General features: G+C 39.9%; 1 protein-coding gene across 8 annotated transcripts in view; it reads left to right on the top strand.

Moving 5' to 3' along the window:
- Window positions 1-14,586, top strand: part of Mapkap1 (MAPK associated protein 1) — a 242,154-nt gene that overhangs the window by 106,255 nt on the left and 121,313 nt on the right. For all 8 annotated transcript variants that reach the window (XM_070013663.1, XM_070013646.1, XM_070013636.1 and 5 more), the window contains one exon: window positions 1,156-1,328. In XM_070013663.1, coding sequence (XP_069869764.1) covers window positions 1,156-1,328 — 173 coding nt within the window. The remainder of the gene's footprint in view (window positions 1-1,155; window positions 1,329-14,586) is intronic.

Below are 14,586 nucleotides of genomic sequence, written 5' to 3'. Positions count from 1 at the left end.
AGGGAAGTCACCCCTGCAGACTCTGAGAGGCCAAGCACTTGGTCCCAATGTAAACACTTCCCCAGAGAGAATGTCAGCATTCTAGGCTGCTTGTCTCAACCTCTCAGGCAGTAGCAATAGTATGGTGATTGCTGGGGAGGGCAACTGATGCCATGGTCAAAAGTTGTCTTCCAAGGTCATATGAGTTATTGACAAAACTACTAAACACATATGTCAACTCTCCTTGACACTCCTACTTATTTTTCTTTTTTTCCTTTTTTCTTTTGCTGGTTCTGGGGCTTGTACTCAGGGCCTGCATGCTGTCCCTTAGCCTCTTTGTGCTTAAGGCTAGTACTCTGCCACTTGAGCCACAGTACCATTTCCAGCTTTCTGAGTGGTCTATTTATTTAATTAATTTATTATTATTTTTGTCTGTCGTGGGGCTTGAACTCTGGGCCTAGGTGCTATTCCTGAGCTCAAGACTAGCACTCTACCACTTGAGCCACATTTCTGGTTTTCTGGTGGTTAATTGGAGATAAGAGTCACACGGACTTTCCTGCCCCAGCTGGCTTCAAACCTCAGTCCTCAGATCTCAGTCTCCTGAGTAGTTAGGATTACAGGTGTAAGCCACAGACACCCAGCCTATTTATTTCTTTTAGTAGTGCTCAGAGGCTGAGCCATTGGACCAGTAGAATATGAATGTTAAAGGAAAGAGACCCTTAAAACTATACAGCACTTCCACTTAGGCGTATCCTGAGTTCAGAGCAGATGAGAAATGGCTGTGTTGAGGCAGAGGGTATGGCTCAAGTTGAGGCCCTGGCTTCAATCCCCAGTACTACAAAAGAAAAATACAGGGCTGGGAAGGTGTCTCAGTGGTAGAGCACTTGCCTTGCATGCATGAGGCCCTGGGTTCGATTCCCCAGCACCACATAAGCAAAAAGAAAAAAAGCCGGAAGTGGCGCTGTGGCTCAAGTGGTAGAGTGCTAGCCTTGAGCTGAAGAGCTGAGGGACAGCGCCCAGGCCCAGTGTTCAGGCCCCATGACCGGACCCCCCCCAAAAAAATACAAAAGGAAAGACAGTATGGACTCAGGCCCAAAGAATGGTGGTTGTGGCCCTGGAAGGGTCTGTGTGGCTGTGGCTTTGTGCTCACTTCTCATGTATGTGCTCTGTCCACAGGGTCATGTAGGTACAACCGCAACCAAGAAGATTGATGTCTACCTCCCCCTGCACTCAAGCCAGGACAGACTGCTGCCAATGACCGTGGTGACAATGGCCAGTGCCAGGGTGCAGGACCTCATCGGGCTCATATGCTGGCAGTATACAAGTGAAGGCCGGGAGCCGAAGCTCAAGTAATCCTTTCTCTCATTTTTGGCGGTCTCCTAGCCATTAAAGCTGCATTCTTGGCCAAGTCTGTCCTTTCAGGCATTGGCCTGGAACCAGACTTCCCCAGTGATCCAGCTCAGGGTACTTAGCACTTCCTGGGCCTATCTCAGACTTATTGCACACCAACTGCTTGTAAAATAGATTTCTGACTTTCTAAATCTGGGCATGGAAAAATGAATTTGAATAACTTCCTAACAAATTGTATGCTTTTATGCTACTTTTTTTTCTCCTAACAAATTGTATGCTTTTTATGTTGATAAAAGCAGCATGGGAGGGAACTGATGTTTGCTGGGCACCTACTATGAGCTGGTACTGGGTGGGGTACTTCATTCCTGGTGTTGTATTTGAGTCTCTCATTTCCCTCTAAGGTTGTTTTCAGAGGGGAAACCTCAGAGTCAAACCTGTTATTGCTGGAGGTTACAGCAATGGGAGATGGTACTCAGGGGTTGATTCTATATTGTTAAATTACTTCTTCTGCCTGCTACAGAATTTAGGTCTACATTTTCAGTTTTCCTCATTAGGTTCAAACAGTGATGTTAAGATAGCTTGAAAGCAGAATCTCTATGCCTTTAAACATTAAAACACTTTGCTGCATTGGCTCTCCATGCTTGAATTTTTTCTTCAACAGGTTTTCTGTTCTGGGCTTCACATGTTCTTCCCTGCAGTAAGTTTTGGAAGATAGCAAAATGTAGGGACCATGCCTTCTCTTTTTCTTTTGGAGACAGGATCTTGTAACATAGCCCAGGCTTGCCTCAAATTTGTGATTTTCTACCTCAGCTTCCTGAGCATTGAGATTACAGACTTACACTACCACATGGATCCTTCCAGGTTCTTACAGAAATTGCCTGAATAAGTTAGCAGTATAAAGATTATATTTATTGTTCTTGTGGCAGTAAGAAGCCTTTCCAGTAAAAATACCTTCTAGGCTCAGACAAGAGTGGAGTCAGTGGTAGAGTCAGTGGCCTAGCATTTCATGCCATGAGTTTAGTAACTGCAAAAAAAAGAAGGCAATAGTAAAACAATTCCATTTCTACTCTTAGGTTACTATTTAAGAGCTATTAAATACTTGCTCTGCTTTTACAAATTAGACCTCTTTTTCTACTGCGTCCTATTTTATGATTATTAGACAGCTTATTATTGTTAATCCTTGAGATATAACATTAAAAAAAAACCCAACAAAACACCAAGTGGCACTGTGCTCAAGTAGTAGAGTGCTCACCTTGAGCTGAAGAGCTCAAGGACAGTGCCCAGGCCCAGAGTTCAAGCCCATGACCCACGAAAACAAAACAAAAAAACACCGCAACAACTATTTTGCTGGTCATAGTGACATCCTTAATCTCAGTGCTCAGGAGGCTAAAGTAGATAGCCTTAAGTTCAAGGCCAGTCTTGAGTCTCTGTCTCAAAATTTAAATAAAATAAAATTTGTTTTCTAAATTACAAGTATTTCGGGAGAAAGTAGAACATTGAATATTGAGAAAATACTGATTAGTTGTACTTCAGATCTTATAGAATATTACCACATTTCACTGAGTGTCAGAAATTTGTGTTTAGTGATGTTATCACCAGTCTTAGCAGAAAAGTCTATCCTCGGATTTCAGTCTTTTGAGTAGCTAGAATTACAGGTTTGAGCCACTGACATCTGACTTCAATTTTTATCTTTAGTAATTCATAATATCAGTTTCATGCCAGTCAATGTTTTTCTATTTTGATTTTGATGCTTTGTTTTCTTTTTCTTTTTCTTTTGGTGGTGGTGGGGGGGGTAAGTCTTAGAGCTTGAACTCTGGGCCTGGGTGCTATCCCTGAGCTCTTTAGCTCAAGGTGAGTGTGCTACCACTTGAGCCACAGAGCCATTTCCAGTTTTCTGGTTAATTGGAGATTAGAGTCCCACAGACTTTCCTGCTCAGGCTGGCTTTGAAACGTGAGCCTCAGATCTCAGCCTCCTAAGTAACTAGGATTACAGGCGTGAGCAACCAGAGCCCAGCTGTTAAATTTTTTAAATAGACAATTAAATTTTTTATTATTATAAAGGTGATATACAGAGGGGTTACAGTTATATAAGTCAGGTAAAGCATATATTTCTTTTTCATTTCTTTTTTTTGTTGTTGTTGGTTGTGGGGCTTGAACTTAGGACTTGGGGTACCATCTCTGAGCTTTTTCACTTAAGGCTACTGTTCTACCACTTTGAGCCACAGTGCCACTATTTTTTTTTTTTTTTTTGGTAGTTAATTGGAGATAAGAGTCTTACAGACTTTTCTGCCCAGGCCAGCTTCAAACTGCGATTCTCAGATCTCAGCCTCCTGAGTAGCTAGGGTTATAAATGTGAGCCACTGGCAACCAGCTAGGAGTATATTATTGTATAATGTCACCTCTTCTCTAACTCTCTAAATAGACAATTTTCAAAATTATTTTTATTGTTATTGTAAAAGTGATGTACAAAGGAGTTAGTTACATAAGTCAGATAATAAGTACATTTCTTTTACATACAAAAGTTACAGAAATCAAAAGCAGTGACAAAGGGGGGGGCGGTAAAATAACAAAAACACCCTCTTGTCTCCATTTCTTGGAGTTCATTTTGATAAACATCATTTTATATGATCTTATGTTAGCTATTGCATCTCTGTGATCCTCTCCTCTCACTGTGTGAATGTTTAGAGTCCTGTATAATTTATCATGTCCAAGAGTAATTTGGTTTTGTCTTTTACCATCCACTGTGTTTACTTGTAGATTTATAGGCACATTCTAGTTATCACAAATGAGGGAAACCATGCAACCTATATTTCTTTGGGTGTGTCTTACTTTGCTTAATATAATATTTTCCAAGTCTTTCCATTTCCTTATGAATCAGCGCAATATCATTCTTTCTGATGGAAGCATAGAATTCCATTGTGTATTCCATCGATTCCATATCTTGACTATGGTAAACAGGCTGCGGTGGACCTGGTTGTGCTGATAGTTTTAGTATGGCCTTGTTTGTGGTCTGTTGGATAAATGCCCAGGTGTGGAATTGCTGGGTCATAGGGAAGCTCTGTGTTTAGTCTTTTGAGAAACCTCCATACTGCTTTCCAGAGTGGTTAAACAAGTTTACATTCCCACCAACAGTACAGTAACATTCCCTTTTTGCCCCATCCCCATCAGTATCTGTTATTGTTAGTTTTCTTGATAATGGCCATTCTAACTGGGGTGAGGTGAAATCTCAATGTTGTTTTGATTTCCATTTCTTTTATGGCCAGAGAAGTTGAACATTTCTTCATGTATCTATTGGCTATTCTTACTTCTTCTGAAAAGTCTCTAAGTCTTTAGCCCATTTATTAATTGGGTTATTGTTTCTTTGAGGGTTTATTTATTTTGGAGTGTTTAATTTTTTGAGCTCTAAATATATTTTAGGTTGAGGCCCTTGTCTGATATAAAAATCTTCTCCCATTTTGTGGGCTTTCTTTTATCTTGCTAGCTGTGTCTTTTGCCATGTAGAAACTCTTCAGTTTGATGCAGTCCCATTTATCCAGTCTTTGATTTGTTGTGATTCTGGATCTTTACTTAGGAAGTTTTCACCTATGTAATAGTGTTTCCTCTCCCCCTTCCTGTAATATTTTCATGGTATCATCTCCATTAGAGCATGGTGGTGCATGCCTGTAATCCCAACATTTGGGAGGTGTAGTCAAGAAGTTAGTGAGTTTGAGGCCAGTTTGATTATGTGTCAGAAACAGTAACAAAAATATCTAGATTACTTAGATTTTTAAATATGTTTTAGAAGTTTTATATATATATATTTTTGGGGTCTGGTCGTGGGGCCTGAACTCTGGGCCTGGGCACTGTCCCTCAGCTCTTCAGCTCAAGGCTAGTGCTCTACCACTTGAGCCACAGTGCTACTTCCGGCTTTTTTTTCTTTTTGCTTATGTGGTGCTGGGGAATCAAACCCAGGACCTCATGCATGCAAGGCAAGCGCTCTACCACTGAGCCACCTTCCCAGCCCCAAAGTTTTATATTTTTATGTGTTATGTAATTTTACATTTAGATCCCTGATCTTGGGCTGGGGATGTAGCTCATTGATAGAGTACTAGTCACAGCATGTGAAGAAAGAGGCCTGTGTTTCATCCACCACAAAGTTGGAGCCTACAATTTAGAGTTTCTGTAGGGAAAAGATAGAAGGTTAGTGCCTAGATTTCATATTTTTATATGTGGATATCTACTTGTTCCAACATCATTTGTTGAAGACTGTTTTTCTCCATTAAGTTGTCTTTGCACTTATGTCAAAGATCAGCTGAGTATTTCTCTGGGCCTTTTCCTGACCTGTAAGATTTTAAAAAACATTCCTTAATTTATATTTCTCCATTAAATTCAAAAATGAAACACTATCTTTTGAGTAACATTCACTTGTGAGAGAAATGTAAAATTCAGTGAGGTTTTACCCTGTCATGAACTTGAGATATATACTTCCTCTTCACACAAAACCACATATACTTGCCTTCATAGATAATTTAAGGGACTTTCAAGAGTAATTTTGACTCTTCCCATTTTTTATGCAGAAACTTTAGTCATGTATTATGACTCTCTCATACACTAAAATGGCTCTTCCTTGACTTCTTCCTTTCAGTTGTCCCTTAGGCATTCAACATAATTTCACTGGTCTCTCAGCTGCTATTGTTGTTTATCAGGATGCTGATAGGTGAGCTACTAAGAGCCCAAAGTGTTTGCTTTAAACCAGAAACAGAAGTAGAGTGTTATAATGCTTCATGAGTAGAACTTTCAGTCTGTTGAGCAGTATTGTCAGAATATAATACAAGCTGCGAATGTCATACCTATTTGTAATTTTAAATTTTCTAGTAATCACTTTATAGCATTATATCCAAAATAATACTATGTCAGTATATATAATCTACAAATACATAATCTACATAATATATGTGTAATATTTTATAATATTAAATATAAATATATACTATACTAAAACTAATACATATATATCAAATCTATATGCTAAAATATATTTAGTAGTTTACATATGTTTTATATATTTAGATAGATGTTTTTGTCATAAGTCTTTAAAAATTGACAGTTTTTTTGGTTTTGATTTTGTGCTGATACTGGGCTTGAACTCAGGACTTCATGTTCTTGCTCAGCTTTTTCACTCAGAGCTGGTGCTTTACCACTTTAGCCACAACTTCAGTACACCAGTCATACCTTCAGTTTTTTCTTTTTTGCTGGTTAATTGGAGATAAGAGTCTCTTAGACTTTTCTTCCTTCACTGACTTCAAACCATGATCCTCAGATCTCAGCCTCCCAAGTAGCTAGGATTATAAGTGTGAGCTACTAACACCTAGTATATTTGCCTTTTACAGTGTACCTCAACTTAGACTAACCACATTCCAAAAGTGCTCAGTAGCCACTGCCTTATGACTAACTATATGGGATAGTGCAATATATACCAAGATATGATATAGCATGCAGTGGAGATCATCATTGTGTAATGGATTTGATTGATTCTAATGTAACTTCAGTTATCTGGAGTCCTTGGAGAAAATTCATGCGTTTTATAGATAGCCATGGGTTTATCTCATTAAGCATCAAACTTCATTTGAATGCTTTTTCAAGCCCCTTTAGTATTGGGGCTTGAACTCAGGTTTGCTTGGCAGGCACTCTACCACCTAAGCCTCCAGTCAATTTTGCACTAGTTATTTTGAGATAAGGTCTTACTTTTTTCCCAGATCCACACTTGGACTGAGATCCTTCCATTTTATCCTTCTCACTATAGTTCAGATGCAGGTGCACACTCTCATTCTCAGCTTCTTCTGTTGAGATAGTCTTGTGAACTTCAGTTGTCTGGGCTGGTCTAGAACTGTGATCCTTTCAGTCTCACTCACCCTTGTAGTTGAAATAACAGATGCATACCAACACTCCCAGCCATCGATTGAGAAGGTTTCTTGTGAGCTTTGTGCCCAGATTGTCCTCAAACTGGAATTCTTCCAATCTCAACGTCCTGAGTCACTAGGATTACTGGCATGAGCCACTGTCCCAGCTTTGTCTGCCATCTTTGAGTATAATATAGTGGTTAAAAATGTGGGGTGCATTGGTTTTAGATCTGTTGTAACACTTAGCAACAAAGTAGTCTTGAATAAATTACTTAAACCCCATGTAAGATGGTGTTTTATGTATAAATAAGAGATGGAAATTAATAAGATTGTTACAAGCAAAATGCAAAAATATATGGCACATGCTCAGTGATTTTTTTTTTGTTTTTGTTTTTTTGATCGGTCGTGGGGCCTGAACTCTGGGTCTGGGCACCATCCCTGAGCTCTTCAGCTCATGGTTAGCGATCTACCACTTGAGACACAGTGCCACTTCCGGCTTTTTCTGCTTATGTGGTGCTGAGGAATCGAACCCAGGGCCTCATGCATGCAAGGCAAGCATTCTTACCACTGAGCCACCTTCCCAGCCCTCAGTGATTGTTTTTAACTAGCTCTGATGGACATGCCTATAATTTCAGCACTTGGGAAGCAGAGGCAATAAGTCCAGCCTGGGCTACATATTAAGTCTAGCCTGGGCTACATATCAAGTTCCATCCAGACCCACCTGAATTACATATCAAGATTCTGTTTCAAAAACCAACCCGTTAAAAACGTTCATTTCTACTACTATTGAAGACTGTAACTCTAGCCAGCTACTACTACCATCAATACTAGTGGTAATTCAGCAATAGTAGCATAATTTATCCCTTTCTTAATATCCCAAGATTCTATTGTGCTATGATACTCCAGTGCTCCATGCGCTTATGTCATGACAGCATATAGGAATATAGTATGTTTCTAGACACCTTTGCTAACATGATTCTGTCCTGTGTTCCTTATAGTTCCCTATTGCACTGCCTGCATAGACACCTGTATCTAGTCTTCTCCCCTTCCTAGCTCACTGCTTCATTCTATTTTATGGTCCTTGGAGTCATTCTTAAGAACTTGACTAAATAATGCAGCCTAAATGGTCCCTCCCCTCTGACAATCCCCAGCTTCACTTGGTGTATCCTGAGCCTTTATCTTCTTTAGCTGGCAACAAGACTCTCTACTTTAGCTGTTTAATTAGAAATGCCTTTCTGCTTTTCTCCTCCATTTCCTGCTCTCCAAAGCTCTGAGCTCTGGCTAGTGTTCCTCTCTCTCACCTCTGGCCACCACTGATGTTTTTATTGTCTCTACAGTTTCACATTCCTCCACTCCTCTAGCAAATACTTTTAGAAACCCAGGGTTCTAGTTATTGAGGTTAAAATGGAGGAGAGGAAAGCTGTTGCTTCACTCAAAATATTTACAGTATATTGGGGAAGGAGAAATTATCAAGTGTAATAGAGCTTTGTAACTGGCTCATTTCACTTATCATCTGTATTCATTCATGCATCCTACAAATATTTATTGAGTATTTTTTTATATCCCAGGCATTTTGCTGGGTGTACAGTGCTTAGTGGAATTCCAGACTCTAGTGTGGGAAGTGGAAAAATAACTAAAATTAATTAAAATAATTAACTTACATAATTTTTGCTTTAAAATGGTGTTAAATTGTCAGGTAGTAGTGGCTCACACCTGTAATCCTAGCTGTTCAGTAGGCTAAAATCTCAGGATCCTGGTTCAAAGCCAGCCTGGGCAAGAAAGTCCATTAAGCTTCTACTTCCAGCAAAAAAAAAAAAAAAAAAAAGCTGGAAGTGGAGCTGTGGTTCAACTGGTGGTAGAGCGGTAGCCTTGAGCAAACAAACTCAGGGATACTGGACAGTGCCCAGGCCAAATTTAAACCCCAGGACGCACACACACACACACACGCACACGCACGCACACACACACACACACACACACACACACACACACACACACACAGAGTGTTAAGTACTCTGAAGTTAAGGAACACCATTAGGAGAGCCCAGTCTGAAGCCAGTGGGATATTTCTTAAGAAAGTGACCAGAAGCATTTGAGTGGAGTATCCTGGCAACTATAACAGCATGACAGAAGGAAGCTTATTGTGGCCTTGCAGGAAGGAATGCCAGTGGGACTGGAACACATAGAAGAGTAGAGAAAACAGAGTGGCACAAGACTGAGAAGTGTTAAGGGGTGACCATGGGGACTGGGAGAAGTGGGCAGATTCTGGAAATGTTTGAGAGGTAAAACTCGCAGGAAAAGAATGCATTAGGTATGGCAAGTATGGGAGAAGAGTGGCTCCAAGATGTCTCCCTGTGGTTTGGACTTGCATGTCTTTATGCTTTGTTGTACCTTTCACTGAAATAAGGAGCCTCCGAAAAATAATCTTTTATTGGCTTTTGGAGTGTGAAGAAGAGTTGTAAGGCCAGAATGGGTTCAGTTTTCTGCTGTTAATCTGAGATGATTTTGCTATATCTAAAGGGAATTTTTGAATACTTACTCATTTGCTTGGAGTTCAGAGGAGAGATAAGAGATCAGCTGGTAAGGTGAATTTGGGGGGCCATATACATTGAAGCCTACAGCATGGATGACTAAAAAGAAAGAAGAGCCTAAAACTGAACACTGAAGAGCTGTGTGGATATGGTGTGCTAGAAAATAAATAGGCTCAGAGTAGGGTGAATGAAGAGTTTGATTTTGGATGTAATGAAGGCTGAGATTACTCAAGAGACATCTAAGAGAAGGCTTAGGAGTAGTAGCATAGATGTGAGTTTGTGTCTGGACCATGTCAGTTTTATGACTTGTATTCTCCAGTCCCTAACACAGGGTAGTAAATAATCTGTGGAATGGATGAAAGAGCATGGGAACATTCAGAGACCTGGTCTGAGATGAGCCACCTCTGCCCTGCCAGGGAGGCTTTTTTCCAACTGCCTGCTGAGGCAGATTTTAGACCATGCACAGATCTGTACCAGTAAAATCCTCCAAGCTAGACATTCTCAGCCTGCTCATGTATTCATTTTTCGTAGAAAGAAAACCCAGTTTACAACTGCCAGAGTCACCACTGCTAAGTGATGGGTTGAGAGATAAGGCAGTAGGAGTTGTATGCTGGTGGCTCATATTGGAAGCCTAGCTACTCAGAAAGCTGAGTACTAGGATCATGGTTCCAAGCCAGCCTTGTCAGGAAACCCTGATGGGACCCTTATCTCCAGTTAACCACCAAAAATCCAAAGTGGAGCTGTGGCTCAAGTGACAAAGAGCAATCCTTGAGCAAAAATGCTCAGGGACAGCACCCAGGCTCTGAGTTCAGGCCCTAGGAACAGCACCAAAAAAAATGCATTCGAGTGCCTATTGTGTCTCACAGATATGCTAAGAATATTAATTGTATTATCTTATTCCTTTTAACAGCTTTCTAAGTCATAGATGACATTTTTGTAGGAGAGATTATATACTGTCTTAGCAAATGACATAGGAAAGAAAGAAAATCAAGAAAATAAACGAAGATCTTGCAAATTTGAATTTTTTTATTTGGGAAAAAAATGTTCAAGCTCAGAATTTAACCTAGGTCTGTCTCTGTTTCTCTTGCTCTTTTATTTTTATTATTATTATTATTATTATTATTGTGAAAATATCATACAGAGGGGTTACAATTAATGGGCAAGGTAATGAGTACATTTCTTATCAAGCATTGTTGTTTCCTCCTTTGTTTCCCCTTCCCATCCCTTCCCATCTTCCCATCTCTCATGCTCCCCACCCTCACCCCCCGGCCAAAGTTGTAAAGTTTGTTTTTCGACATAATGACTTGTACATCTCATTGTTGCAGTGGGTCCACCTGTATCCCTATTTAAACGATTTGTTTTTTCCCTTTGCCTCCACAATTATACCAACATCAAACACAATGAAAGCAGGGGTTATACTGTGGGGGAGGGACATACAAAGCAACAAAGAAATCATCTTATAAATATGTTAGAAACAATCACAAGAAAGAAAAACATTTGAATATATATCCTAGGGTTCATTTCACCTAACATCAACTTATCTGACCTTTTCTGCTTGTCTCAGACATACACTAGTTATTGCAAATAAGGGAAACCATGGGACCTATGTTTCTTTGGGCCTGGCTTACTTCACTTAATATGATTTTTTCCAAGTCTTTCCATTTCCTAACAAATGGGGCAATGTCATTCTTTCTGATGGAGGCATAGAATTGCATTGTGTATATATACCACATTTTCTTGACCCATTCATCTACTGAGGGGCATCTGGGTTGGTTCCATATCTTAGCTATGGTAAATAATGCTGCACTAAACATGGTTGTGCGGGTATCTTTACTATGGTCTTGTTTATGATCATTTGGGTAAATGCCCAAAAGTGGGATTGCTGGGTCATAGGGGAGCTCTATGTGGAGTCTTTTGAGGGACCTCCATACTACTTTCCTAAGTGGTTGAACAAGTTTACACTCCCACCAACAATGTAGTAGGGTTCCCTTCTGGCCACATCCCCTCCAGCATCTGTTGTTATTAGAGTTCTTTTTGTTTGTTTGTTTGTTTTCTCATTCTTTTTTTTTTTATTGTAAAGATACTATACAGAGGGTTACAGTTACATGAGTAAGGTAATGAGTACACTTCCTATTGAGCATTGTTACCCTCTCCATTGTTTTCCTCCTACCATCCTTTCCCTCCCTACCTACCCCGAGGTTCTTTTTTTTTTTTATTTTGATTGTGATTAAGTGATTACATAATTTCCTGAATTTCACAGTATTGTGGAATAATGATGCTCATTTATGGTTTTGTTTTTTGTTTTTTGTTTTTTTTGGGTCCGGTAATGGGGCCTGAACTCTGGGCCTGGGCGCTGTCCCTTAGCTCTTCAGCTCAAGGCTAAGTGCTCTACCACTTGAGCCACAGTGCCACTTCCGGCTTTTTTCTTTTTTTGTTTATGTGGTGCTGAGGAATCGAACCCAGGGCCTCATGCATGCAAGGCAAGCACTTTACCACTGAGCCACCTTCCCAGCCCCCTAATGATGCTCATTTAAAGTCACAAGTTCATCCTAACTTTCCTGGAGCAAATTGTCTATCACAGTCTATAACATATAACGGTGTACACATGTTATACACCATGTGATCAGCAGCATGGGGATATTTAGTAGTGGTTCGACCAGATGAGTGGGTGTTCTTTGTTTCTTAAGTCCTGTTAGTTTTGTTGTATCACCTAACATTTTGGATTTAGCATCCACTTATCAGGGAGACCATGTACCCTTTGTCTCTTTGCTCTTGGCGTACCTCACTCAACATGATTCCTTCTAGCTCCATCCATTTCCCTACAAATGCCATTATTTTATCATTTCTAATGGCTGCATAATATTCCATTGTGTATCGACAGCACAATTTTTGGATCCATTCATCTGTGGTGGGGCAACTGGGTTGTTTCCATATCCTAGCTATTGTGAACAGTGCTGCAATAAACATGGAGGTGCATGTGTCCTTGTATATTGGTTCCTGTTGTTCAGGGTAGATGCCTAGAAGTGGTATGACTGGGTCATAAGGGAGGTCAATCTTTAGCTTTCTAAGGACCCTCCAGACTGCTTTCCAAAGTGGTTGTATAAGTGTACATTCCCACCAGCAGTGTAATAGGGTTCCTCTTTCTCCACATCCCCTCCAGCATTTGTCGTTGGCTGATTTGTGGATGTTGGACATTCTGACTGGGGTAAGGTGGTATCTCAGGGTTGTCTTTATTTGCATTTCCTTCACCACCAGGGATGATGAACATTTCCTCATGTGTTTCTTTGCCATTTTTATTTCTTCATTTGAGAAGTCCCTCTTTAGTTCCCTTGCCCATTTAGTAATTGGTTTGTTAGGTTTGGGAGGGATTAGTTTCTTGAGTTCCCTGTATATACAGGATGTTAACCCCTTGTCTGATATATTGCTGGTAAATATTTTTTCCCAATTAGTTGGTTGTCTTTCTAGCTTGGTTGCAATAGATTTAGCTTTGCAGAAGCTTTTTATTTTAAGGTAGTCCCATTTGTCGAGTCTCTCTCCAATTTGTTGTGATCCTGGGACTCTGTTCAGGAAGTTCCTTCCTGTGCCTGTTAGTTCAAGTGTCTCTCCTACTCTGTCCTGCAGTAGTTTCAGAGATTCAGGTTTAATGTTAAGGTCTTTAATCCATTTTGAGTTGATGTTGGTGCATGGTAATAGGCTGGGGTCCACTTTTAGTTTTCTGCATGTGGCCGCCCAGTTTTCCCAGCACCAGTGGTTGAAGAGGCTGTGTTTCTTCCATTGTATGTCTTTGGCTCCTTTGTCGAATATCAGCTGGCTGTAGGCCTGTGGATTTATTTCTGGATCTTCTATTCTGTTCCATTGGTCTTCGGGTCTGTTTTTGTGCCAGTACCATGCTGTCTTTGTTATTATAGCTCTGTAGTAGAGTTTGAAGTTCGGCATGGATAGTCCTCCCATATTGTCTTCATCCCCTAGAATTGTTTTGGCTATTCTAGGTCTTGTTGTTCCATATAAATTTTTGGACTGTTTTCTGTATTTCAGTGATGTACGTCATTGGGATTTTAATAGGAATTGCATTGAATTTGTATATTAATTTTGGAAGTATTACCATCTTTACTATATTAAGTTGGCCTATCCAAGAGCATGGGAGGTCTTTCCATTTCCTAGTGTCTTCTGCAATTTCTTTCTTTAACTTTTTATAGTTTTCATTAAATAGTTCTTTTACATCTTTGGTTAGGTTAATTCCTAAATATTTTATTTTTGGGGAGGTTATTGTGAATGGGGTTGCTCCCTTTATTTCCCTCTCTTCTTGTACATTGTCAGTGTATAGGAAGGCAACTGATTTTTGTGGGTTTATTTTGTATCCTGCTACTTTGCCGAAATGATTTATGATTTCTAAGAGTTTGGGGATGGAGTTTTTGGGATCGTGAAGGTATAGTATCATGTCGTCTGCAAAAAGGGATAGTTTAACTTCTTCTTTCCCTATGCGGATCCCTTTAATGTCTTTTTCTTGCCTTACTGCCCTGGCTAAGGGTTCCAGGACTATATTGAAGAGGAGTGGAGACAGTGGGCATCCTTGCCTTGTTCCTGATTTTAGGAGAATTGGTTGTAGCTTTTCCCCATTAAGTATAATATTGGCTATTGGTCTGTCACAAATGGCTTTTATTGTTTTTAGAAATGTTCCTTCTATTCCTATTTTCTCCAGAGCTTTTAGCATGAATGAATGTTGAATTTTATCAAAGGCCTTTTCTGCATCTGTGGCGATAATCATGTGATTCTTGACCTTGGCTCTGTTGATGTGTTGTATTACATTTATTGACTTATGTATGTTAAACCATCCCTGAGTCTCTGGG

This window comes from Dipodomys merriami, unplaced genomic scaffold (assembly GCF_024711535.1).
Source record: "Dipodomys merriami isolate MVZ:Mamm:240054 unplaced genomic scaffold, mDipMer1.0.p SCAF_11, whole genome shotgun sequence".
Lineage (NCBI taxonomy): Eukaryota > Metazoa > Chordata > Mammalia > Rodentia > Heteromyidae > Dipodomys > Dipodomys merriami.
This window is presented reverse-complemented; position numbering and strand designations above follow the sequence as displayed.